Source organism: Synchiropus splendidus, chromosome 7, assembly GCF_027744825.2.
Source record: "Synchiropus splendidus isolate RoL2022-P1 chromosome 7, RoL_Sspl_1.0, whole genome shotgun sequence".
Classification (NCBI taxonomy): Eukaryota; Metazoa; Chordata; class Actinopteri; order Syngnathiformes; family Callionymidae; genus Synchiropus; species Synchiropus splendidus.
In genome coordinates, this window is record NC_071340.1 from 20,179,374 (window position 1) to 20,203,568 (window position 24,195).

The 24,195-nt window shown below is 43.5% G+C and overlaps 2 protein-coding genes across 4 annotated transcripts; both read left to right on the forward strand.

Moving 5' to 3' along the window:
- The first annotated feature begins 1,152 nt into the window (after window positions 1-1,152).
- Window positions 1,153-18,088, forward strand: LOC128762810 (rapamycin-insensitive companion of mTOR-like). 3 transcript variants are annotated; one of them, XM_053871327.1, is made up of 37 exons: window positions 1,153-1,230; window positions 1,358-1,405; window positions 3,414-3,511; window positions 5,304-5,368; window positions 5,613-5,744; window positions 6,162-6,225; window positions 6,636-6,762; window positions 6,909-7,078; window positions 7,424-7,491; window positions 7,756-7,823; window positions 7,926-8,008; window positions 8,361-8,448; window positions 8,535-8,625; window positions 8,707-8,773; window positions 8,863-8,943; window positions 9,018-9,118; window positions 9,237-9,402; window positions 9,765-9,866; window positions 9,950-9,996; window positions 10,090-10,225; window positions 10,296-10,495; window positions 10,604-10,730; window positions 10,860-11,024; window positions 11,093-11,169; window positions 11,242-11,320; window positions 11,505-11,614; window positions 11,687-11,774; window positions 11,863-11,955; window positions 12,102-12,208; window positions 12,360-12,589; window positions 12,657-13,731; window positions 14,503-14,810; window positions 15,282-15,488; window positions 15,550-15,702; window positions 16,034-16,157; window positions 16,238-16,376; window positions 16,773-18,088. In XM_053871327.1, the coding sequence occupies exons 1-37, from the start codon at window positions 1,182-1,184 to the stop codon at window positions 16,851-16,853; spliced, it is 5,214 nt and encodes a 1,737-aa protein (XP_053727302.1). In that variant the 5' UTR covers window positions 1,153-1,181; the 3' UTR covers window positions 16,854-18,088. The 3 variants fall into 3 exon arrangements, with proteins under 3 accessions (XP_053727302.1, XP_053727303.1, XP_053727304.1); XM_053871328.1 differs by having other exon boundaries at window positions 14,551-14,810; window positions 16,773-18,087; XM_053871329.1 differs by lacking the exons at window positions 14,503-14,810; window positions 15,282-15,488; window positions 15,550-15,702; ... (1 more) ...; window positions 16,238-16,376; window positions 16,773-18,088 and adding an exon at window positions 13,881-14,487.
- A 1,930-nt stretch (window positions 18,089-20,018) lies between these two features.
- On the forward strand, window positions 20,019-23,269 carry LOC128762885 (NPC1-like intracellular cholesterol transporter 1). Its single transcript, XM_053871445.1, has 3 exons — window positions 20,019-20,082; window positions 21,238-21,399; window positions 22,570-23,269. Exons 1-3 carry the CDS (start codon window positions 20,041-20,043, stop codon window positions 23,170-23,172), a joined length of 807 nt encoding a protein of 268 aa, XP_053727420.1. The 5' UTR covers window positions 20,019-20,040; the 3' UTR covers window positions 23,173-23,269.
- Window positions 23,270-24,195: the final 926 nt, after the last annotated feature.

A 24,195-nucleotide genomic window follows, 5' to 3' on the forward strand; every position in this document is an offset into this window, starting at 1 on the left:
CATTTGTCAGAAGTCGAACAATGGATCTTTATTTAGTCACACCCTTTTTTTTGTTATATAGCTTTCAGCCTCGAGTCACTCTGTTCATAAGATTCTAAAGTGGGGATAATTTTAAGTCTGCCATAAACCCGTCTCACTTTTATTAACACTTGATTTCTCTGAGGATTGTCATCGATTAGAATGTGACTTAAGCTGTATTCTGGAATCCTTTCCATCAGCCAAGCAGGTTGTTTGCTTGTCAAACGCAAACATGACTTTTACTTTAGTATGGAGAAAATACTGAAGTTATGCGTTTTTGTAAGAATATTATGTGTTCATTTTACAAAAACTAATTGAAACATTATACCTGGTTCACATGCATCTATGTGGAATTAAACCACACAAAACAAAACCAAAATCCATTTGTTTAGTTGGGGGGGTTATGTCTATAACTGCAGATGAGTTCACAGAATAAAAAACAACAGTTCATATGTTGAAGGACTTTTCTGTCATTTATGGAAGGTTGCCATCTTGTGGTGTAAAAGTAGATCTAGTGCCGCGTCACTGTTTGTTGCCAATATCTATCTTGAAGACTCACTGAAAGCCATGGAATAGCTGATGATGCATAGACGAATGATATGTGAACAACTTTTTAAAAAGAATATTTCTTTACACTTTGTTGAACTATTTCGCAGATGCTGGGCGTTTGGATTTTATGGATTTTTTTCCACAAACAAATACAGTAAAACAATCTTGATCATGATCAAGTAACAAGCAGTTTAAGCCATCTATTTATTATTAACGTATATGTCTTTGACATATCACGTTTTCACTTTCTCGCACCGAAATGTTTTACTTTGATTTATCAATCTCGTCAGATAATTTGTAAAAAATGGTGACATCAGTATACCACTATAAAAACACGGTGTGATTTGTTTATTTAATTAGCAGAAGTCATGAATATTAATATAATGGCTAATTCCTGCCTCATCGATAAACGTGTTGGCCGACCAACTGTTCTGTGGCTCGTTTTTCTTTCAATGACACTGTCCCCAGATCAGTATACTTGAATGATCTAGCGTCACATTCTTGATTTCAACTGAACATGTTGCTGATCCTAGATCTGTGCCACAACATCTCCCGTTGTCTGTTCTCTCGCGAGAAGCCGCGAAGTTTCCGGTGTTGTGTATGTTCCTGGAAACATGGCGGCCAGCTTCCGCGGCCGTCCTATCCGGAGTCTTCGGATGCGAGGTGAGCATTAAAAACTCGACTCACCGCCGTCACTTTTTCGTGGTATCTTGTGAGCATGAACACGCCGGGCCAGAGGAGGGTCTGGGCGCGCTCGCTCACCACGTCTGTGTTGTGTGTTTGTTGGCAGGTCGGAATGACAGCGGGGAGGAGAACGTACCGCTGGATCTGACCAGAGGTGGGCAATCCGAGCCATTATTGTTCCGTGTGGATGGACTCACATGCCTCCCAGCACTCATTCAATGCCACATTCGACAAATCCGTGCAGCTCCATTGTCCGTTTCCTCTCTCTGCTTTTGAGGACAACATTTCGGGCGATATCATTAGTTAGCGGTTGCTAGCCTCCACGGCTAACAAGCCATGACGGCGCTCTGTTGTTTTCATTGGAAGGCTGATATTTTACCAACTCATCAGGAATTGTCACGTCATGCGCTGCGTTTGATTTGAATCGTGTCTCCAGCATTGGAATCTTTGAAAGTTCCTAAGACCGATACACACACATTTGAGATTGTCACCATCATCTACTATGCTGTCTATGATTTCGTTGTCTGGCCGACCATATTGTCTGTTTGAGTCTCAAGAGTGCGAGCTGTGTTTTGCTTACACTCGAGTTGACAAGGTTTCACTTCAAATATGCAAATGCATTGCTGACCTCCACAGACGAGATTCTTATGTTTCTCAATCTGTCTGAACGACTTTCTGCTTTGTATCCAACTCTCTTCTGTGAGATCTTCATGTACATCCACTTTATGTGCCCAAATTATGGAGTCGTAAATTGCGGACTCTTATTATTTGCTTACATGAGAGATTCAGGTTTCTGTCTGGTGAGCTCTTTGCCCCCTCTTTATTTGGTGGCTATTTAGACTTTAAAGCAATACCTTGGCACCATTATTTACAGTGACCCATAAGTTTTGTGTATCACAATTTAAGAAAACATTTGTGGGTGAAATTCATGTCAAAGTATTCATCCACATTTACTCTAGCCAACAATCCCAGGATCAAAGTCTGAAATGTCCATGCAGGTCGTGTGATGTTATGGCCCGTTTGATCGTGTTTTGGATTTTATTGCTATTAATTCACCGCATTTCCTTGTTTTAGCTTAACCAGTAATGTGACCTTGACTGTCATGAAAGGCTGCCATGACTAGCTGTAACTTTTAATAATGAGTATAAAGTTGTTGTTCATTTGTTTTGAAAGTGCAATTGGAAAAGGAAGTTTCCTGTTTAGTGAACTCACATTCAATGCAAAAAAACACTCCCCGTGTAGAAATGTGAGAGCTTTTCAGTTCCAAATAGGAATTTCTAACCTCTTAAGTGGAATAGTCACAGCTAATCTAATGCTCAAGAATTTTTATTCAATGACTCACGAATTAGAGACATCTTTTCTTGTTCTTTAAAATGCATATAAATAATGTAAAATACATGTAGCGCTCGGTTTACTTTGGTCGGTGCTTTCTATTTACATGTCATTGAACCGACACTTCATTGCAGAGCGTTTTATAAAATGAAGTTTAATTTAGGTTCATTATTATTTATTGCATATAAAGTAGAGTAAAGAACACAACTATTGTGACTTGTTCCATTGACTGATGGTTAAGATCAGTCTGGACTTAAGTTGGCTGCAGCTATTACCATCTTGTTGTACCAAGTTAGTAGTGCATGATATTGATTGAAATTGTTAATACTTTGAATGTGAATCGACACACTATTTACATTGCTGACTTTGTTTGCTGTTAAGTGTTAACGTTAGTGTTTTCACTGTTGACATTTTTACTGTCCCCTTTCTTTCTCCTCCAGCCGTGTTATATTTTTCCTTTAAGACAAACAATTCTCTTATTTGGTTACACTGAGTTTCTTATGGCTTATATGTTAAAGATAACCTCATCAAGATACACTGCCTAGAGCTAATTCCAATGCATGCAGCGACTGTGAATAAAGAGTGTGTGTTCTTCACGACATTTACAATTACATCAAGGACATAATATCCAAATGGAACTAAACACAAACGCACCCTGACCAAGCTTGTCTGGACTTTGTATTTACTGTAAACACAGAATTAGTTGGACCAGAATGGAGCAATTTCCTTCCTACAGCATATTGTTTATGGTTCACTGACTGATATTATGGCAATACAGAATAATACTTGTCTTAGTTACAATGTATTTCCTCTTTTATTGTCTCCTGCAGAGCCATCAGAAAACTTCAGAGAAATCCTTCAAAATGTGGCCAAGCCACATGGAGTCAGTAACATGCGCAAACTTGGCCACCTGAACAACTTTGTAAAGGTAACACAGATGATTTCAGATGTTTCATATGTGGGGAAGAAATAGATGAATATGTGGGACCAGTGCTTTAATGTTCTATGAGGGACTCGATGCTAAGGTATGTGAGGGTTGACCTATGGTGACCAACACTGTAAGCTTGTTCTTTGAGCTTATTTCCAGGATGCTCTTCAGTTGGAATATAACGTTTTAAATGTCCACTTACGTAGTACTGCAGCCATTAACTGCCATTTTGTATTTCAGTATTTAGGTGACTCATCAAAAATACTGAATAGATTATCCACTGATAAAAATAGTTATTGGTTTTTGGCCTAAATATTTTATATTGGCAGTCACCGGGAATCACTCATAAATTTGTTTTGTATGTCATTGTGCAGTGACATATTGTTGATTGTCTATTGTTGCTTTAATAATAGTGTTTCCATCACGTTTCACTGAACCTGTGGAATGTAATGATCGGAATGTTTTTTTCCATGCATCTCCATTATCATCCAATATCTGAGATGTAGAAATAGATGAGTACTCAAGGAAGTCAAATTTAAGTTGATGATGTACAATGTTTTCAGCCTTCTTTATTGTTGTTGCTATGATGGCCGTCCAGTCAATATTAATCATGATGGTAGAGGTGTTTTTTTTTTTTGGTCAGACAGGAGAGGCCATGTCTTAGCACTTGGAGTGATTTATGAGTTGGTATCAATTACAATTTTCAAAATGTGTGAAAGTACGAAAAGTGTTCGTAACCCAAGGACATATAACCCACTGTACGTCTTGTGTGTGTGTGTGAGTACACGTATATGTGTTTTAAAACCAGTGTGTTCATGGTACATTTGAAATCTCCACACCGCATTCCTGATGTTTACAACCAAGTATTTCCACAATGTGTCTGTGTTTGTGTGTTGCTGCTGATACCTTATAAGGGTCCCAGGACAGTAAGGGTGACCTAATCCCAATGCTGAGTGTCTCATGCCCCTGCTACTGGCCCCTTTCTCCTCCTACTGCCTGCTTGGGTTCAGGGAGAGCTATCAGGGCCCTAGTGCCCCCCCCGCCCCCAAATGTTGCAATGAGCCCAGCTAAATCATCCAGCTAATTGTAACAAATAGATAGCTTAAACTGCTTGTTATCATGAATTGTGTTTTGTTTTTTGAGAGACAGAGTTTGGATTCAACTTTCACCTTTTCTTGGTAAACTACAAGTCTGTTGACCAAGTCATTCTGATCCAAGAACAGGAAGGAGGCTAAGTGAATTCCTCTGCCATGAAGAAGACCAAAAATCTAGCTGAAGCCTCTTAACCTAAAAAATAGTTTTGGTTTGGGGTTTTAATAAGGCTGTCTTGTGGTTGCCTTGGGATTTTCCAAGCTTTAGTTTTTGTTTTTTTTTGGATTCCTTTCAGCTGCTACCACCATGCAAATGCAAGGAGGATTGGTGTTGGCTTTACACGCTGTCTGGCTTTTTTAGATTTGTCTGTCACATAGTTAAAAATCATTATAAATATGCTGGCCACTCGTCTGTTGAGATGCGTTCTATAACCTTTCTGCTCTTCACAGTATGCCAAAGTTATTATTATTTAACTTAAACTTTGCAGGGGTCTGTGTTTCCCAGTGAAGTCTGCTGTTCTTGATTCTACCCATTGCCACAGTCCCATGCTGGTATAGCCATTGCCTGGCCTTGTTTTTCCTTTTGTTCCTCCTTTTTAACTGGCAACACCTCTGGATTCAAAGTTCAATGTTTTGTTTTGTTTTGTTTTTTTTGTTTTTTTTTATGTATGTTACAGCTGCTTTTTCTATGTATGTTACAGCTGCTATGCAGTGTGGGTCACCATGAGGAGGAATTCGGATATACATACGAAGAAATAATAATTTGGTAAGTGTCTATCTTTCTCACAGAGACTTTATTCTGCTGTAGTGTGTAAAAACAACCTGCTGATTTTATCTGTTCGATCAGCCAAGTTTGCTGTGTTTTGTACTCGATCTTCATACGATCTTCATTCTCCTTTTCTGTAACTGTGGTTTATGTCAAATATTTTTAAATGTTCTTGTCAAAACAAATGATAATGCATAACGTGCTGTGTTATTTGCCAATGACATGTTGGGTTTTTCTTCTGCAGCCTCCGTCTAGCTTTACTGAATGAGGCAAAAGAAGTGCGAGCTGCAGGGCTGCGTGCGCTCCGCTACCTCATAAGAGACACTGTTGTGCTCCAAAAGGTTTTGAGACTACAGGTGGATTATTTGATAGCCAGGTGAGTATTTTTGTTTATATATTTTTTTTTACTGTTTTTTTGTTCTACATGGAAAATAAGTTCCTTAAGAAGACTCTATGTTGAGTCTTTTTTAGCAATGTGAACAACTGTCATCTTGTAGGAGATATGGAACATTTTTCTTGCATGCAGAGAGCACGATGGCAGACACCTCTCTGCAGATGAGCTACTTTGGGCTCCGACCTCTGAGTTTTTAGTTACACGTAAAACAATTTAATGGTTTAATAACATTACAGGACTGTCAGTCACGTCAAGTAATAGTTTTATTAGTTTCTATTCTAACTATTGCCCTGCAAAATATAGGATGTGTATGTGCTGTATGGTATGTATCCCTTTAAACGCCCCCACAATTTGCCTTTACCTTTTCTGGTATGATTAATGGAGCCTTTCTCTTTTCAGATGTATTGACATCCAGCAAAGCAACGAGGGGGAGAGGACCCAGGCACTGAGACTTGTCCGAAAGGTGCATTTACATGTTCTCTTTCCTCCCACAGCCTCTGTCTTCATTAACTACGAGGGTCATTGTGAAGTCACTATCATCATTTATCGCACCAGCATAGCAACTAGCCAGGTCACTGGGTTTGCCGCAGTGGAAGCATGTGGCTTGTTGATGATTCTGCAGGCAATTTTATTTATAGCTCGTCTTTGGTTTACTGTAAACCTTTTACACACAAAAGTGTCATCAGGAGGGGATTTTTGCTGTGCTGGCAGTAACGTGATCCCCTGAGTTCAAGTTTTATTTTTTTTTTATCATTAATATACAGTATTTCTCATAAGGTCTAGCAGGATCTAATGTTTTCTTTCCCCTTTGTGTGTTTTTGAGTGTATTTTGTATTTAGATCTTATGTTTTTATCTCATCCCCTCCTCTGCAGATCATCACGGTCAATGCCACCCTCTTCCCCACTTCAGTGGCAAACTCTCTTATCGCTGTGGGGACTGATGGACTTCAAGAGAGAGACCGGATGGTCCGAGCTGCCATCGCCATCATCTGTGAGCTGGGTGAGGATATTAAAATAAGTGGAACAGGAGTTATTTATGGATACTCCTGTATTTTTAGCAGTCAGAAGTTTTTTTTCTTCTACATTTCCCATTTAAGTTTGATGACAAACAAATCCCCTGACCTTGTTCATATTTAATCCATACAGCCTTGAAGAACCCAGAGGTGGTGGCCAAGCGTGGAGGCCTCAGCACCATCCTCAAGAGTGTGATTGACTGTCAGCTGAGCCGCATCAATGAAGCTCTCATCACCACCATCCTCCATCTACTCAACCACCCACGGACTCGTCAGTATGTGCGCGTCGACGTTGAACTCGAGGTGAACGCACGCACAGATATGATTTCAAAGACTGAAATGAATCTGCATTCTGGGAGTTGTTCCAAATAGGATTACACCCTGCAGCTTCTTTCCCATGGAGCTTAAAGTAATCAGTTACAATGTTGATGCAAAGCTTTGTTGTGAGCTAAAAACACCTGAGAAAGACACCTGTCACCGCTAGAGTTTTCACCAGTGTGGACAAGCTTAGATTTATGTTTTATGGTTCCCACAGGATTTCTGTAATTGAATCTCATCCTTCCCATGCATTTTGAAGAACAAGAATGATCTTTGACATAGTTCCCTAATGGTCTTGAAGGGATTAAATGTTTTCCGTTTGTTTTGCAGCAAATCTTGGCACCCTTCACTGATTTCCACTACCGTCACAATGCAGACATGGCTGAAGGACAGCTCAAGTGAGTGTGTCAGTCCCTCAGTGGAAACAAAAAGATAGTGTCCTGACATTTCCGTCTGTTTACTGTCTCTGTGTTCCTACATTGGTGACACATAGCAATGAGAAAGTTGAGGGTTTCTATCATGTTATTGTGATGTTATCTTGGCAACTTAACTCCGGATTCACTTCACCAAGGATGTAGTCATAATAGTCACAATGAGATTAGAAATACCAGTGTTTTGTTTGAGTAGGTGAGTATTGAAATAAATGTGTGATTTCTGCGCAGGGAGGACAAAGAGGCCCGTTTCTTGTCCAGCAGAATGGCCATAGTGGCTGCCTTTCGCTCATGGTCTGGTAAGAGACTATGGACACAATAGGGCCATTTAAATTGACTCTCTCAAAAATTCTACTGAGTAAAATTGTATATTTCATTTTTCTGTTTCCTCTTTCATTCAGGGATAATCAACCTATGCAAGGCTGGAAATTCTGGAATCCAATCGTTAATTGGTTTACTAAGCATACCAAATATAGAAGTACGGGTGAGTTGTGCATTATTTCCTTCAACATATCAAAATGTCTCTCCAAAATTCAAATCAGTGTTTCATGTATTGATGATATGGTTCATAAAGTTCTGGACAAATATTGTGTCAGGGAGAAAAATCTGAAACAAATTCTAAACATTCTGTCACCTAAGAGTTGTATGTGTCTCCATCTATTGAAATGCAGAATGCTGTGATGTGATTCCATTGCTGCACAAAGCTAACTGTCAATTTGAACGTTGAAAAACACTACAGTCAAATCTTAACTGTCCAAATCAATAGTAGTGGCTCTCGCAGGTGTTTAAGTGGCTCTTCAGCCAGTCTAATGGGCATAATGAAATTTGCTTTGCAGAAAGGTTTGCTGGAGGTTTTGTTTGAGATATTCCGGCTCCCTGTGCCAATAGTGACTCAAGACTTCACTGAAGCTCTTCTTAGTGTTGGTAAGTTCCAGGTCATCGGTTTCTGTACCTTTGTTTTACACACATAAACATCCATCGTTCACATAAAAATGTCCCTTTCACTGAAGATCCTGCCAGGTTCCAGGACACATGGAGACTCTCTGATGGCTTTATTGCTGCTGAGGCCAAAGTTATTTTGCCCCACAGAGCTCGATCAAGGTACCATAGCGAGATCCTCTCCCTCAGTGATGTCCCGTTGCGTCGTATACTCATTTGTTTTGTGCATTGTTTACTCAACAGGCCCGATCTGATGGACAACTATTTAGCATTTGTTCTGTCGGCTTTTATCTCCAGTGGCCTGCTGGAGGTTAGTTGATTGGAAAGGTCAAGAGCTAATAGCACATTAGCTTTGTAACTAGGTCTTAAAAACTTGGGTTTGTTTTTTAATTCTAACAGGGTCTTGTTGAGGTAGTGACGAGCAGTGATGATCAACTTGCCATCAGAGCCACAATCATCCTCGGAGAGCTTCTTCACATGGTATTAAAATGTGTGTCAACAGTAAATATTGTGTTGGATTTTAATCTTTTTCTTTTGTCTCCGTCTCTGCTTAGGCAAACACCATTCTTCCTCACAGCCACAGTCACCATCTGCACTGCCTCCCCACTCTCATCAACATGGCCGCCTCTTTCGACATCCCTCAGGAGAAACGACTGTGAGGACAAATTTCATTTTGTGTAATGATTCTACGACGTTTTTCACTCTTGTGATGTAATTGAAGTGACAGAGCAGTTTACAAAAGGGAAAAAAAAGATGTTATAAATTTGTTTCAGTCGAGCTAGTGCTGCCGTCAACAACCTTAAACGATTCCACGAGAAGAAGAAGAAGGGTCCAAAACCGCACAGTCTGTATCTGGACCACATCATCCGCAAGTCTGCGTCCTCACACAGCCGCAGAGAGTCTCACTCGCGTGCACACAGGGACATCTACGTTATCAAGGTAAACAATGTCGCCTTCAAATGTGGATGATTTAGGACACAGTCTATACATATAAATGCCAGATGGCTATTTCAGTATTCAATGGTATCCCAAAGTTGAAATGTGTTTCCGGCAGCTGCTTAACTAGTTTTGATCCGACCCGGGATTGAGTTGCTGGGAGCTAGTGATCAAATGAGCGGCTATTTAAATCAAGCTAGGCACCTGGCATGAAACCTGTGCCAAACTAAATAGGATTCAGGAGAAGAGATTAATCAGGATTTGTGACGTCTAGTTAGATTAGTGGATCATAAATGTGCTTGAGTAAAAGAGTACTGACTGAATACGACTGAAAGTGCCATTTTAATGTGTTTCCATTTGTTCAGGACACAGAGGAAGCTCTGATGATGAACCTAAGAGACAGTCACATTCTCAACCACAAGCAGAACCTGGAGTGGAACTGGCTTCTCATAGCCACCATCCTAAAGGTCAGACACTTGGACACACACGCTTTCTGTTCCTACTTTCTGGCTTCACTTTGGTGTTCTGATCTTGTTATTTTTCCTCTCAGTGGCCAAACGTAAATCTCAGGAACAACAAAGACGAACAGATGCACAAGTAAGACCTTTCATTGGATACAAGCTCTGCATACCTCCAGGAGTTTTCGGCACACGCTGATCTTTTTTGCCCTGATGGCGTCTTTGTTTGCAGGTTTGTCCGCAGGCTGCTGTACTTTTATAAGCCAAGCAGTAAATTGTATGCAGGGCTTGCACTAGACCACCCTAAAGCAAGACAACTCACTGTGGTTGGCTGTCAGTTTATCGAATTCCTCATGGATTCAGACGAGGTAGTGTCACGGAGAACGTCAAACACCTTCACCGCATTCATCCTGTCTGATCCCTCGTGCTTCTCTCTAGGATGGCCATGGGTATTTGGAAGACCTGGTGAGGGACATGGTGACTTGGCTGTCCTTCTCATCAGGACTGAAACCTGAACGTAGTCTACAGAGCAACGGACTGCTCACCACTCTCAGCCAACACTACTTTCTCTTCCTCGGAACGCTCTCCGCACACCCACAGGGAGTCAAACTTCTAGAAAAATGTGGCCTGTTTCAGTGGTGAGTGTGCAGAAAAACCCTGCTCATCTGGGAGTTCCCAGAAGTGGAACTCACAGGAGTCTTGATCATGCCCTGTTTAACTGCTCTGTATAACTTTATCTCTTGCAGCCTTCTGAACCTGTGCTCTGTGAAGAACCAGGATGCTGTGCTGAAACTTGCCGTATCCACACTGGACTACAGTAGAGATGGTCTGGCCAGAGTGATCCTCTCTAAGATCCTGACTGCTGCTACTGATGTAAGGGGGCAGAAAACAACGCTGTGTGGATAGAAACATAATACAAACTGTACATCAGTATTTAAACATTTATTTTACAATGAGACTGACAAGGAACGATCTAGTTATTGTCCTTCTCCCACCGTGCAGACTTGCAGGCTGTATGCCACCAAGCACCTGCGTGTGCTGCTGCGGGCCGGTGTGGAGTTCTTCAGCAGCTGGGGCATGGAGCTATTGGTTACACAGCTCCACGACCACAACAAGGCTGTCTCCATGGAAGCTCTGGACATACTGGACGAGGCCTGTGAAGATAAGGTGACTGTCAGTTTATTTTTTTGTTGCCTAGGTTTGGCTTAATTGATGTTCTATTTTACTGTTTTAAGGCGAACCTTCATGCACTGATTCAACTGAAACCAGCTCTATCTCACTTGGGAGACAAAGGCCTCCTGTTGCTACTCCGGTAAGAGTCTTTAAAAAGGCCTTTAAAAGATGTGGTGTATTATTTATGTTCACTAAAACATCTGTTCCTCAGGTTCCTTTCCATTCCAAAAGGTTTCTCCTACCTGAATGAGAGAGGTTATGTCAGCAAACAGCTGGATAAGTGGCAAAAGGTACAACGCTGCAGGCGGATTTCTTTTGACAGTGTCACCTTGCATGAACAGTGTGGCTGAAATATTCAAATAATTTTGTGACATGTTTTCCATTACATTGACGATGAGCCATGAATGTTGAAATGACTTGAAATGGGCTGAAAGTTTTAAAGAATTATATTTGTACTTGGCTCAAATATCACAGGAATACAACCTCAAGTATGTGGACTTGATAGAGGAGCAGCTCAATGAAGCTCTCACAACGTACCGCAAACCTGTAGATGGCGATAACTATGTGCGACGCAGCAACCAAAGGTGAGAAGTGGCTCAGTTGGTAGTTACTTGCATTGCCCTGAATGTGTTCTAACATTGTGGCATAATCAACAGGTTACAGAGACCAAATGTTTATCTGCCAGTGCATCTCTATGGTCAACTGGTCCATGATAAGACAGGCTGCCATCTACTGGAGACTCAGGTAAGTGCTGCTTCCTTTGTATTCATATAGATGGATTTCTTTAAATGGCATACCATCTCACAAAAACGTTTGTCTCACTTTGTTCCAGAGTGTGGTCCCTGACCTCAGCTACACGATTCGCTCCCCGATGCTGGACACCTGGGAGGGCATCAAACAGCTGAAAGCCGCCCTCTGGGCTTTGGTCAGTTGGTTTAAAGTGGTCGCATAAATGTCACTTATGAATTGGCCGTCCACTTTACTGGGTCACTGAATAGTTTTTCTGAGTCACCTTTCAGCATTGAATCATCTGAAGAAAGTCATGGAATTAAACCGAGCTTCTTGTTTTAGGGCAACATTGGATCTTCCAACTGGGGCCTGAATCTTCTGCAGGAAGAAAACGTGATTCCTGACATTTTAACTTTGGCCCAGCACTGTGAGGTGTTGTCAGTGAGAGGGTAAGTAAGTGCACGGAGGACTACTGCAAGTCTGTCAATCTACTTTGTAAATGCGCAGCCTGTTGGGTGATGTGTCTTTCTCAGTCAGGTGTTGCAGGTGTTTCTCTCAGGTGTATATATTGCATTTCAAGATTTGACAATGTGTCTGCAGGACCTGTGTGTACGTGCTGGGTGTCATCTCGAAGACACGTCAGGGTTGTGAAGTGCTGAAGCACTATGGTTGGGATGCGGTCCGACACAGTCGCCGGACGCTGTGGCCCGTCACTCCAGATGAAGTGGAGACGCACCTCGCCTCTGAACTCTCGTCAGTCCCCAGCACACTCAGCCTCAACTCTGAGTCCACCAGCTCCCGCCACAACAGCGAGAGCGAATCCCAGCCAAGTGCGTCTGATTCGGTCCTCTATGTGGCTATTTCATTGTCTCTCTAAATCCCTCTCTGTCCCTTCAGACATGTACATCCTGGACGATGACAAGTGTGATGTTCTGGACACGTCACCCGAGTTGCCTTTCTACGTACACTCCAAACCAGTCAAAGATCGCAGCCCCTTCACAATCCTGGCCTCCACACGCTTTGTTCGCGACCGCTTCCTCAACTCACTGTCCCTCCCTAGCAAGAAGCTGCGCTCCACCAGTGACCCCAAGAACTCATCTGGCTCTCAGACCCAAACGGAACTCAAGTCAGGGAGTATGAGGCGCAACCGAACTGTGACGGAACCCTCTGGCTACAGTCCAAACCAGGGTGACGTCTTCACAATGGTGTTCAATGGCAGAGGAATGCCCAAGAGTCCCACAGTCAGCCTGGAGACTTCGTTTGTTGGCACCAGAGGGGGGTCTGAGGAGCACCTTGTTGACGGAAGGCTTGCCCGAGGAGGGGGTTCTGGACTAGCACTGAGTGGACTGGGCGTGCATGTGGAGCACCACACCCGGGAGCGCCTCACCGGAGGTGACGGCGTTTGTTCCTCCACCGGGGGGACCGTGGGTGGGGTCAGCAGCAGTGGTACTCATTTCAAAAGCCGCAGTCAGAGCTTTAATACGGACACGACGACGAGCGGCATCAGCTCCATGAGCTCCAGCCCTTCCAGGGAGACGGTGGGAAACCCGGAGCATTCCGAGCCTGAACCAGACTCCTCTGACTGCGTGAGCCTTAACACGGTGGTGTCAGCTAAGACGGTGAAAACGCTCTCCACACTCACACCCCACGCTCAGACGAACCACATGCCCACATCCAAGTCCTCATCTGTCTCCCTGGTTCCCCCCGGCTCCTCGCACACGCTCCCTCGCCGAGCCCAGTCCCTCAAGTCTCCTTCCGTCACCACCATCAAGAGCCTGGCAGACTGTAGCATCATGTACACCAGCCCACGAGACGCACTGGGTTATGCGACACTGAAGCGGCTGCAGCAGCAGCGCATCCACCCGTCGCTCTCTCACAGTGAAGCACTGGCGTCACCTGCTAAAGATGTTCTGTTCACTGACACCATCACCATGAAGACCGGCAGCCTGGACTCCAGACTCACACCACGCAGGTAAGGACCAGCTTCACCGCCCGCAAAGAGGTGAAGTCAGTATGGTGCTCTTTGAAATTGATTTGAACTCTTTTCAGTCCTTCAAGGGTCCCGTGGAGTTTTGCATCATAGCTGCACTTGTGTTTAACTAGCTTTGATGTGTCTGTCAGGATGTCAGATAGGAGGGGTACCTGTCCAGAGCCCAGCATCATAAGTCCATATCGCAGGCTGTCCAGAACACTGGTCCCTCGGTGGGTGGTCCTGCATCAGTCTGCTCGCCGCAGACGTAGCACTTAGTGCAGCCTTTCCAGTCGATCAGTTTGCTACTCTCTTCTTCCCTCAATAGTGACACCATCACTTTCACCCGTGTAGCAGTCTAGAGAAAGCTGCTCCATGTAGGTTCTGTAGTCTTGTTTTGTTCAGCTGAAGAAGTCCTCTGAGTGGTCATGTTAGATCCCATGTTAGATTGTGTGTTCCAATCACATGATCCAAAGCTGTAGCTGCCGAGTCTCTGACATACATTTGGTGTTGCACTGACATCCATGATCAATGTTTCTTTGAAAGATCTGTGGGATGAAGCTAGGAATGGTGCCAAAATTGAGACTATCCTTTTTCCTCAGGTCTTTTCCTCTGGTTTCAGATATGCTCTGACTCATGGAAGTCATTAAAGATCATTGGCACCTGCCCTTTCAGTAGTTCCATTGTCATTAGCATGGTCTTGTGTGTGTGTGTGTTCACCATGTTGGTCTCTCTGCTCTCTATCGACTCCCTGGTGCTCCTCTTCCGTCCCAGTCTCTCCCCCCGGATCCTCTCACGCACCTCTCCTCTCGCCCTCCCTAGGTTCCTGAAGGCGCTCAGCTTTGCCTCTCTGGATAAAGAGGAGCTGCTGAGCCCCATCAACCAGAGCACGCTGCAGCGCTGCTCCTCCGTTCGCTCCATGGTCTCCAGCGCCACCTACGGCTGCAACGACGACTACATCGGTCTCGCCTTGCCCATGGACATCAACGACTTGTTCCAAATCAGAGATTCCACCTACTTTCAGCAGCGGATCAGCCCGCCCTCTGAGGAGAGGAAGCGCTTCCTGTTTGGCGACGGGGACGGTAACGTCACACCACAGTGGCACGGCAGATCTCAGAGAAGCTTGGAGGATTCTAACCGACAACTTCTCTCTTGCACAGTCATCTGGTCCAAGTCATATTCATCAAATTAAAAAAATAAGGGAAAAAGGATCATAAACTACACTTGATAGAAAAGTGAAAAAAAACTGTACGTCATGAATACAATTCAGATGAAAATAAATATAAAAAAATACATCTAAATTTAAAAAGATTATATATATATATTTTATTTAAAAAAAATAAACCTGATGCAAACTGTTGAGAAAAATTGAAAAAATGTATGTCATGAATAAAATTCTGAATAAAATATTAAAGTGTGTAAATATCAAAAAATAAAAATATATTCTATTTTCAGAATAAACTCTAAAGAAGATAAAAGTAAAGTCTAAATGAAAGTATTGCGCTTGCTGTTTGGCGACGGGGGGATTCTAACCGACAGCTTCTCTCTGACAGGTGAGCGGCCTGCCATCCCAATACTGAAGCAACAGTTCAGCATCTCAGAGCTGATCGTGAACCGGGGTGACTGTCCAAACCACATTGTGGGTTCTGATGAGACAGGCCTGCAGGATCACACCGACGACAACTGCCTCTTCTGCGTCGGCGCCTCGGTCCTCGGATACACAGCACAGCCTCAGATCAACAGCACACGACCTCGCACAGGTCAGATCCCGGGACCCGCCGTTCCAACTTCAGCCTCACATGTCGAATCTCTCCTCTGCAGAATACGTAGACTTCCAATCCTGGGCCGGCCAGAGCGGCCATCGTCTGGAGGTGATGCCGCAGTCCAAGTTTTCTGGCGTCTCCGGCTGCAGCGACGCCGCCGTGTCACAGGGCTCCATCTGCAGCACCCCCACGCCCAGTGACATCGTCATAGGTGAATGATGAAGAAGCTCTTTTGTTTGGGTGGAAAATGTTGAAATTCTTGACTGGAATTTGAACCACAGCACCTGATATCATTCTTCATTGAGTCAGTGAGGTTAACCAGGAATACCTGGTTATTCAACCAGGAAGTTGAATAAACACAGAAAATGCACGTCATGCAACCAGGCAATGTTTAAGCTTGTGTACACAGTCAACTCTTTTTTTTCTTGGTCGAGTTCTACCTGTACTGTACATTGTGCTCGTCCTTCAGTGGAACATGTGAGAGTCGAATCAAAATGGTTGAGCTCGTGTGAAATATTCAACCACGTTACCGTGACTGACAGGTGGCAAGGCCATATCCGAGGACGGCCCCGCTTCCCGGGTCCTGCTGAGGAAAGAGGTGCTCCGTCTCATCATCAACCTCAGCTCCTCTGTGGGAACCAAGGGCCACGAAACAGGACTCCTAACGTAAAGCTCCCTCCTCTCTTCACTGTGGCAGTGAATGTTTGGATCTCTTTGCTCGACTGCTGACTGTTGTCTGCCCTCAGGATCAAGGAGAAGTTCCCGTATGCGTTCGACGACATCTGCCTGTACTCGGAGGTGTCTCACCTGTTGGCGCACTGCATGTTTCGGCTGACGTCCAGGCGCTTCATTCAGGAACTCTTCCAGGACGTGCAGTTCATGCCAGTGAGTCGCCCACAAATGGCGTTTGCATTGTTTGCACAGTCAGCTGAGTAGGACAGGGGTTCTTAAGCTTTTGGATCTGGTGGCCCACCTTTCCCAGAACAGATGGTCTCGTTCAAGTAATAGAACTTCATTATTACTCTTAATTTCATTATTAGAGTTAAATAACAATATTTAATCTACTCACACATAACCACATCTAGCTATAAAGCTAATGTATTAAAACTGAGTGTCGTGTGCGAAACTTTTTGCAGCCCTGTAGGAGGCGCTCGCGGCCTTATGAATCACTTGAGTAGAATATTCATGGGACATTACATTCATGACTCAGCAGTTTCTTTATTTAGGCTGAGGGTGACGAAATCCATAATGGAGTCTTTCCCCCTTGAACTCTTTCTGCAGATGTACGAGGAGGCGGAGTCGATCCTGACCAAACTACCAAAACCAGTCGAAGAGGACGTGGACCCACCGCCAGAATCGTGATTCTCCTCCCTGATGCTCCGGGACCTGCAGCCTGTGATGAACACTTCAGAGATGCAACAACGACGACGACGAGGCGGACTGTTTTCAGGGGTGAAGAGGGGTTCTGTTTGCAGCGGACAGAACCACAGCCGAGCGAGTGGGCGTGAGGTGGACGAACCAAATACTGTCTTCAGATGGGTCTCGACCTTCAATAATACGTGGAGACGAGCACTGTGTTTTAAAAGAGAAGTGTGCTAAATGAGTTTGGCCCGTGATTCACACTCACACTCTGCTACTGAACCCAAACACTACAGGAGTGTTGTGATGTTTTAATCTCCACCCCCCTCAGACGTGTGGTCCTCTGTGCACTCTTCTCCTCCTCCTCCTCCCCCGGTTCCTGCTCCTGCTCCCTGTTCTCTGACAATCAGACTCACTCGTTTTTCTAAAGCACTAAACAACTGCTAAATGAGGAGCACGCATGCAATTCCCTGCTGGCTGTTAGCGTCCGTCGCTCATATAGCGCCTTCCTTCCCTCAGCCATGGCGTCGTTGGTAGGTTATTCTGCTCATGACGCTGCTGGGTCTCAGAGTTCCTCCTGCCTCGGGCCAAGACCCCGGTCACGAGCATTTCCAGAACACACCTCCGTGCTTCTCTTCCGCTGCATGTGCGACTAGCATGGCCAAGTCGCGTCGTCACTTTAACGTCTCTCTTGCTCGTAGAACTTTTGTTTCCAGACGAAAAAAAAAAAAGGTTGCCATGTCATTGTAGTAACATCATGACGCCCCAAGTGTGTGGGGAATGGGGGTGGGGGTCTCCATGGAGACGGGACGGTCTCCTTGTTTTGCTCTAATGCTGCTACAAAATGGACTCATATAGATGATCGATAGATCAGCTGAGTGACATCAGATGGATCTATTTATTGTATGTCTGTACCATAGAGTGAGCTCAACCAGAGAAGAAAAAGTTATTTATATTTTTTCCTCAAGACTGTATTATAATTTAAAGAAGTTTCTTTTTTTTTTTTTTGCCTGACTCGTGGTTTCCCTTTATATTGTGTACGGTATGTTTTCTGGGGGTGACCTGAAGAAACATACAACCCTGTCAAAGGGATGCGTTGTTAATAAACGGAGCGTGGAAAGCCCTGACCTGAAAGACCCGTGTTTTATTCACTGTATATATATGTAATATATCGTGACATCACTCTATAATCGGGACTGAACAAACGTGGGTCGGTGTGCACGTCCTTGTATAGCTATACTTGTTGGAAACCGAGCTGTGGGGACCGTTTCCCCATGAGTTGAAGCCTCAATTTGAGGATTAAAACTTCAAAATAACTGGGTCAATATCATTGAATTTAAATTCGGTTTAGGCCCTGGTTAATCTTAGCCATTTGTTTTGGATGGTTCGAGTGAGAGGCTGGGAAAAGCTTTGTCAATGGATTGACCCACAAAACTAGTGATGGGTAAGTGAGGCATCATAAAGCGACACGCTGTGTTGATACTCTATCGCTGAATACTGACACCTGCTGGACATTAAAAATCCCTGCAGGCAACCGACTTGACAGACTGAACTGACACTGATTTGATGATACCTGCCGTATATAATAATATCAAATAAGTCTTTGCATTCATTATTGTTCCATATCTTTAAATAATGTGAAAATCTATCATAATGTGAAAAACGTTTTTTTTAAATCCAATGTTTTCAAAATTTCTAAATTAAATTATACCTTGAAATTATTTTGAATTAGAATGGAACAAGACAAGTCGAAAGTCTGAGACAAACCGGGTAAAAATTGAAATAAACATTATTCTCCGCTGGGAGACGAAAGTCACGTGACTGTCTTAAACCGGTACGCGCACCGACGCATCAATGTTGCAGGACCCATCACTACACAAAACATAAAAACATGGCGTGTGTGTCCAGACATGTAGATCAGTGGTCCCCAACCTCTCTATCACCGCGGACCGATCTTCGCTTGACCATTTGAACGCGGCACGAAGGGTGTAAAGTTGCCACTTTGACCCGTCAGATAAGGCCTCTGCGTGTTTGTGTGCCAGGCACGTGGGACTCACCGACCATGATAAATCCATATTATTACAGTACGACTCCTCCTACTGTCTGTTAAAAACCGTCTTCTTCATGGAAGTCGTGTCTCTTCACTGAGCCTTTTCCTCTTAGCAAAGAAACTTTCCAAAGACGGCTGTTTCCTATGGAAGCCCATTAAAAAAAAAAAAAAAAAAAAAAAAAAAAAACTTGGAGAAAACCAAGCAAAAAAAAAAAACTTAAAAAAAAAAAAATCAGCAAGCAAACAAAAATCACCAACCAAAAAAAAAAAAATCACCAAGCAAAAAAAAAAAAAAATAAAAATAAAAATAAAAAAATCACCAAACAAAGAAAAAAATCACCAAGCAAAAAAAAGTTTGTTTTTTTAACTGGTGGAAATGTGCTTCCATAGTTTCCAACTCATTTTGCGAGCTTGCGGGTTACATTTGGGCTCTCAAGTCACTCAGGCCAAGAGAATCCGGTCATTTTTCAAAATAAAAGTGTTTTTTCTGTTTTCTGTTTCTGTTTTTTTTTTTCCTTCGAAAATAAAAGATCGTTCAAACTCAGTTCATGCTTAAAACGGAAAGAATTATTCCCGGTCCCCGGTGCGGGGGTTGGGGACCACTGATGTAGATGGTTGCTAAAGAGTACAACACTTCGACCTGAGCAAGACACTTAACCCTGGTTTGTTCCTGATGGTTCAGATGACTCGCTTCGTCGCAGCCTACTGCCTTGTGAACGTGTGTGTGAATGAGTGAAACAGTGTGAAGCGCTGATGCTGATGGATCAGCATTGATAGTGCTATATAAGTAAGAGCGATTTAGCTTTTTTTAAACACTTAATTTAGAATTATATTAGATGAAATGGCCTTTATTAGTCCCCCTGTTATGAGTAAAAGGATCATAGCATTTATATGTATTATTATTATGACTATAACTTGTGTAAATATTGAGTCAGCTGGAGAGAACTCAGGTGTCCACAATGGAGATGTGGTCACTCGTTTTGATGTGCTGCCAATGCAACACTATCACAGACCCTCAAAATAACCAGGTCTGATATTTGCACAGCTGCTCCTCCTATTGGCCACCGGACACATCCAACCAGATAAAACGCTGGTGCTGACACAGTTGGAGAGGGTCACCCTGTCTGAACCTGCGGAGCCATGGTCCCAGTCCCAGTCCTCCTCCTCCTCCTCACTTATACGGTGAGTTCTTTTCCTTTGACATGACAACGAACGTTGGACTTCTAACCATTTAGTTTTGCGTTCACCATGAGTTGTGAACTCAAAAGGGAAAAAATGGCTTTCAAAAAGCGCTGATTCCCTGAACACGATATAAAACTACAGTATATTACTTTGGCTCGGTCATAATCTAATTTCATTCCCTATAGGGATCATAGGGGGCAAGTATAAAATGATGGGAAAAATATAATACAGATAGTGAAAAGTGAGATTTAAAGGAACAGTAAACCGGTGACTTCATGGAAAATGACTGTTCCTTGTTAAAGGGTCTGACTCTCTTCTAAGTTGCAGGGTAATTTCTGACAACACAAAAAAAAACTCTAAAAATAAGAATTCAATGATCAAGCAAAGTGAGACATAACAGGAAAATTAGCACATATAATTTGGGGGATTTTAAATTATCATTTCATATACTCAGTGCCAGTGAAAATGCAACACCTGATTTTTAAAAAATAATTTTTGTTTCATCAGGATTTTTTTTTTTTTATTGGATTTTTTTATAATGAGTCATGGACCATATCTCAACAATAACCAGCAGAATTAAACTCACTTTTGCAGAAAAATAATTCATGAATATGAAAGAAATACAATGACTGCCTCAAGCAAAAGTCACTTTATTAAAGCAGCAATGTGTAATATTTAGACATAAACAGATTATTTTCAGATTTCCTGAGATGACGAAGATGAAAGTCCCGGAGTCAGACTCTCCAGCTCTCTGTTAAACGCTGCCTTGCAGTATGTAACTCTCTCCTGGCCTCACCTGAGGCACCTTTACGCTAAAAAAGCTTTAAAGCGTTTCCATTATTTTACAACCTATCTTCGAGCAGTGCTGGAAAAAAAAAAATTCAAGTGTTGCGTTTTCATTGCCACTGAGTATAACTTTAATGCGAAGAGTAGCAGGAGCGTTTGGATGTGAATATCGAAATGTGTTTTAGCTGATGTTTTCATGTGAATTGCCGGTTGGCCAGAAAGAAAGTAAGAAATAAATCACAACAGTTATTTCTCTCGTATCAGTTCACATCCTGATCATGTTGTGATAGATCCCACATCACTATGAAGACAACTCAACTATGTATGGGACTCAGTGTAATGAGGACCAGCGACTGTTTTTCACCGCAGGTTTTATCAGAGGCCCAACATCATGCCGGCTACTGCGCTTTCTACGACGAATGTGGACTGTACCCGACAATCGGAGGGTCCCTCCTTCCCCCCTACGTCCCCTGTCTGGATTACAGCAAGGCCCGACCCCTCAGAGGAGCACATTACAAGAAACTACAGGAGGTGTGTGTGTGAGTGTGTGTGTTGACATGAACTGCTCCTTTTAAATTCCCTTAGATCTCAGCACCTTTACTGAGCCGCCCTCAGTCCTGGGCGGAACTGAGACACGAGACGTGCCTTCATGCCTAGGGACGTCCTCATGGAGAACATCTCATTGTCCACGGCTAAAGTTCAATTTTAGATCCCATCTGTTTTTCCGTCCACATGTTACCTCTTGGACAAGTTTCTCAAGGCCATGCTAACGTTCTAGAACGTCTTGATGATGTCACCAGGTGGATGGCACAAAGTCTCCTTCAGCAAAACCAGGCAAAATGCTAGTCATTCCAGTCTCTTCCAGCTTCCATGACTCATAAGTCTCAGCGTCCCATTTGACTCTTCACTTTCATTTGATCCTCACGTTAAAAGAAACTATATTCTTGTCCTGTTTCCAGTTAAAAATGATGCCAACTGAAACGTTCATCTTCTCCTCCTGGCATCAACAGGATCACACCACTAGCTGGTCTAGAACTCAGCTGAGTCACTTCATTTAGTTATTGGATCCCCAACGACATTTAAATTCAGACACACCTGGTGCCTGAGGTGGGTCCGATCTGGTCACCCTCGAAGTTGAGACTTCAGCCTAAGGGAGATAGAGCCTTCTGCCCCCCTGAGTCAGGAGATCTTCTACATGTTCCGTCAACAACATTTCTCTCAGCTTCTCCCTTCAGGGGTGGCCACAGTGGATCACCTTCCTCCATCTCAGCCTGTCCTCTGCTTCCTCTTCTCTCAAACCTACAAACCTCATGTCCTCCTTCACCACCTCCATCAATCTCCTCTTTGGCCTTCCTCTCCACCTTCTGCCTGGCAGCTCCAACCTCAACATCTTCCTACCAATGTACTGGCTCTCTCTCCTCTGTCATGTCCAAACCATCTCCATCTAGCCTCTCTGACTTTGTCTCCTAAACACCTGAGCACATGAGTTGTCCCTCTGATCCTATCCATCCTGTTCACTCCCAGAGAGAAGCTCAGCATCTTCATCTCTGCTACCTCCAGCTCTGCCTCCTGTCTTTTCCTCAGTGCCACTGTTTCCAGACCATACAACACTGCTGGCGTCACCACCCTTTTGGACACTTTCCCTTTCATCCTTGCCGACAGCCTTTACATTGATGGTGACACAAGGTTCTCTGCACACAGGTGTGTCCCATGCTGGACCGTGGCGAGGGCAACACCTTTGCCTGCTGCTCATTCAACCAGCTTAACACGTTGGCTACAATGTTGTCCCTCAGCAAGGTTGTGCTGCACAGCTGCCCTTCCTGCACTGAGAACTACGTCCACATGCACTGCATCAACACCTGCAGCCCCAACCAGAGCCAGTCAGTGAAGGTCACCAAGGTCTCGAGCGTCACGTCCAGCAATGGAGAGACGCGAAAAGCTGTTGTGGGCTACCAAGCGTACTTAAGCAACAGTTTCGCTGAAGCTGCCTTCCAGTCTTGTAGAAATGTCAGGATTCCCTCCACAGGAGGCAACGCCATCGCCACCATGTGCGGCGAGTACGGTGCCAAGCTGTGCACTGCTCAGCGCTGGTACGACTTCCAAGGAGACCCCACTGTCGGTTTGTCTCCCTTGGATATTGACTTCATGCTGATAAATCCAGGCGACATGATCCCATATGGCATGGTCCCGTACAGTGGAAGGGCTCTGCGGTGTCATGAAGCCACTCCAACTGGAGGTGAAGTCTGCTCCTGCCAGGACTGTCCACAGTCCTGCCCTTCAGGACACACCGACTGGCAGAGATGACTCTCGACCGTAGAGTGAAAAAGTGATATTTCCCCTCAAGAATGTATTATATATATTTTGAAAATTATAATACATTACTATACAATAAAATAACACACAAAAGAACAAGTATTTACTGTAATCTAGTTGATCTTTATTCCAGATATGATGTGTGTGTTTATAAACGTTGTTTTCCGTGCATTTTTTTTATGTCTTTAAATTGACGTTTCTAGACTCATGATTGGAAGAGGGCTTGTTTGATCGTTCTTTAAGTCAGCGTTTTTCAACCGGGGAGCCGTGAGAGAGTGTCAGCTGTGCCGTTGGAAGTGGTCCAGTTTCACCTCATTCACCCTGAGATAGAGGTGGACCGATATGACAACCTGGAATCATGAACATTTACAATGTGTTCAACGTGAGGAGATAACATGGATTCGGTCATGTTCTTTCTATACACTGCAGATCGACGCTAATGCGTTGACTTGTCCATCACCCGCAGCAGCGCTCCTCTTTCCTCACACTCACAGTCAAGAAGCCGGTCAAGTTGTTGTTGTGTAGCAGAAATCTTTGGTAATATTGTCACAGATTTAGCAAATATTTGCTACATTTCAAATGATTTAATGTTACATTCCATTGTTTCATCTCTGTAGGTGTAAAAGCTAAATGAAGGAAAGGGGGAACCAAATCCTTAAAACACAGATTTAAGATTTAAACTTAGATTTAACATTTACAGAGATGAAACAATGGAACATAACATTAAAATGTAGTGTCTCAAATGTAACGCCAAATGTAATGTTTGCTAAATCTTTGAAAATATTGCCAAAGATTCCTACTACATCAGAAAAAAACATGGGTGTCTTTATTTTTACATTCGGCGTCCCATAATAACGTCACCACACACCTTCACGACAGAATGATGGAGTGATCCTTGTAGGAACCGTGATGCCAGCTAACAGAGCTAACAGAGCTAACAGAGCTAACAGCTAACGTGACGGCTCACTTCAAAACTTTATTGACACTCGTAGACCGTCAACGTTTGCTACGTGG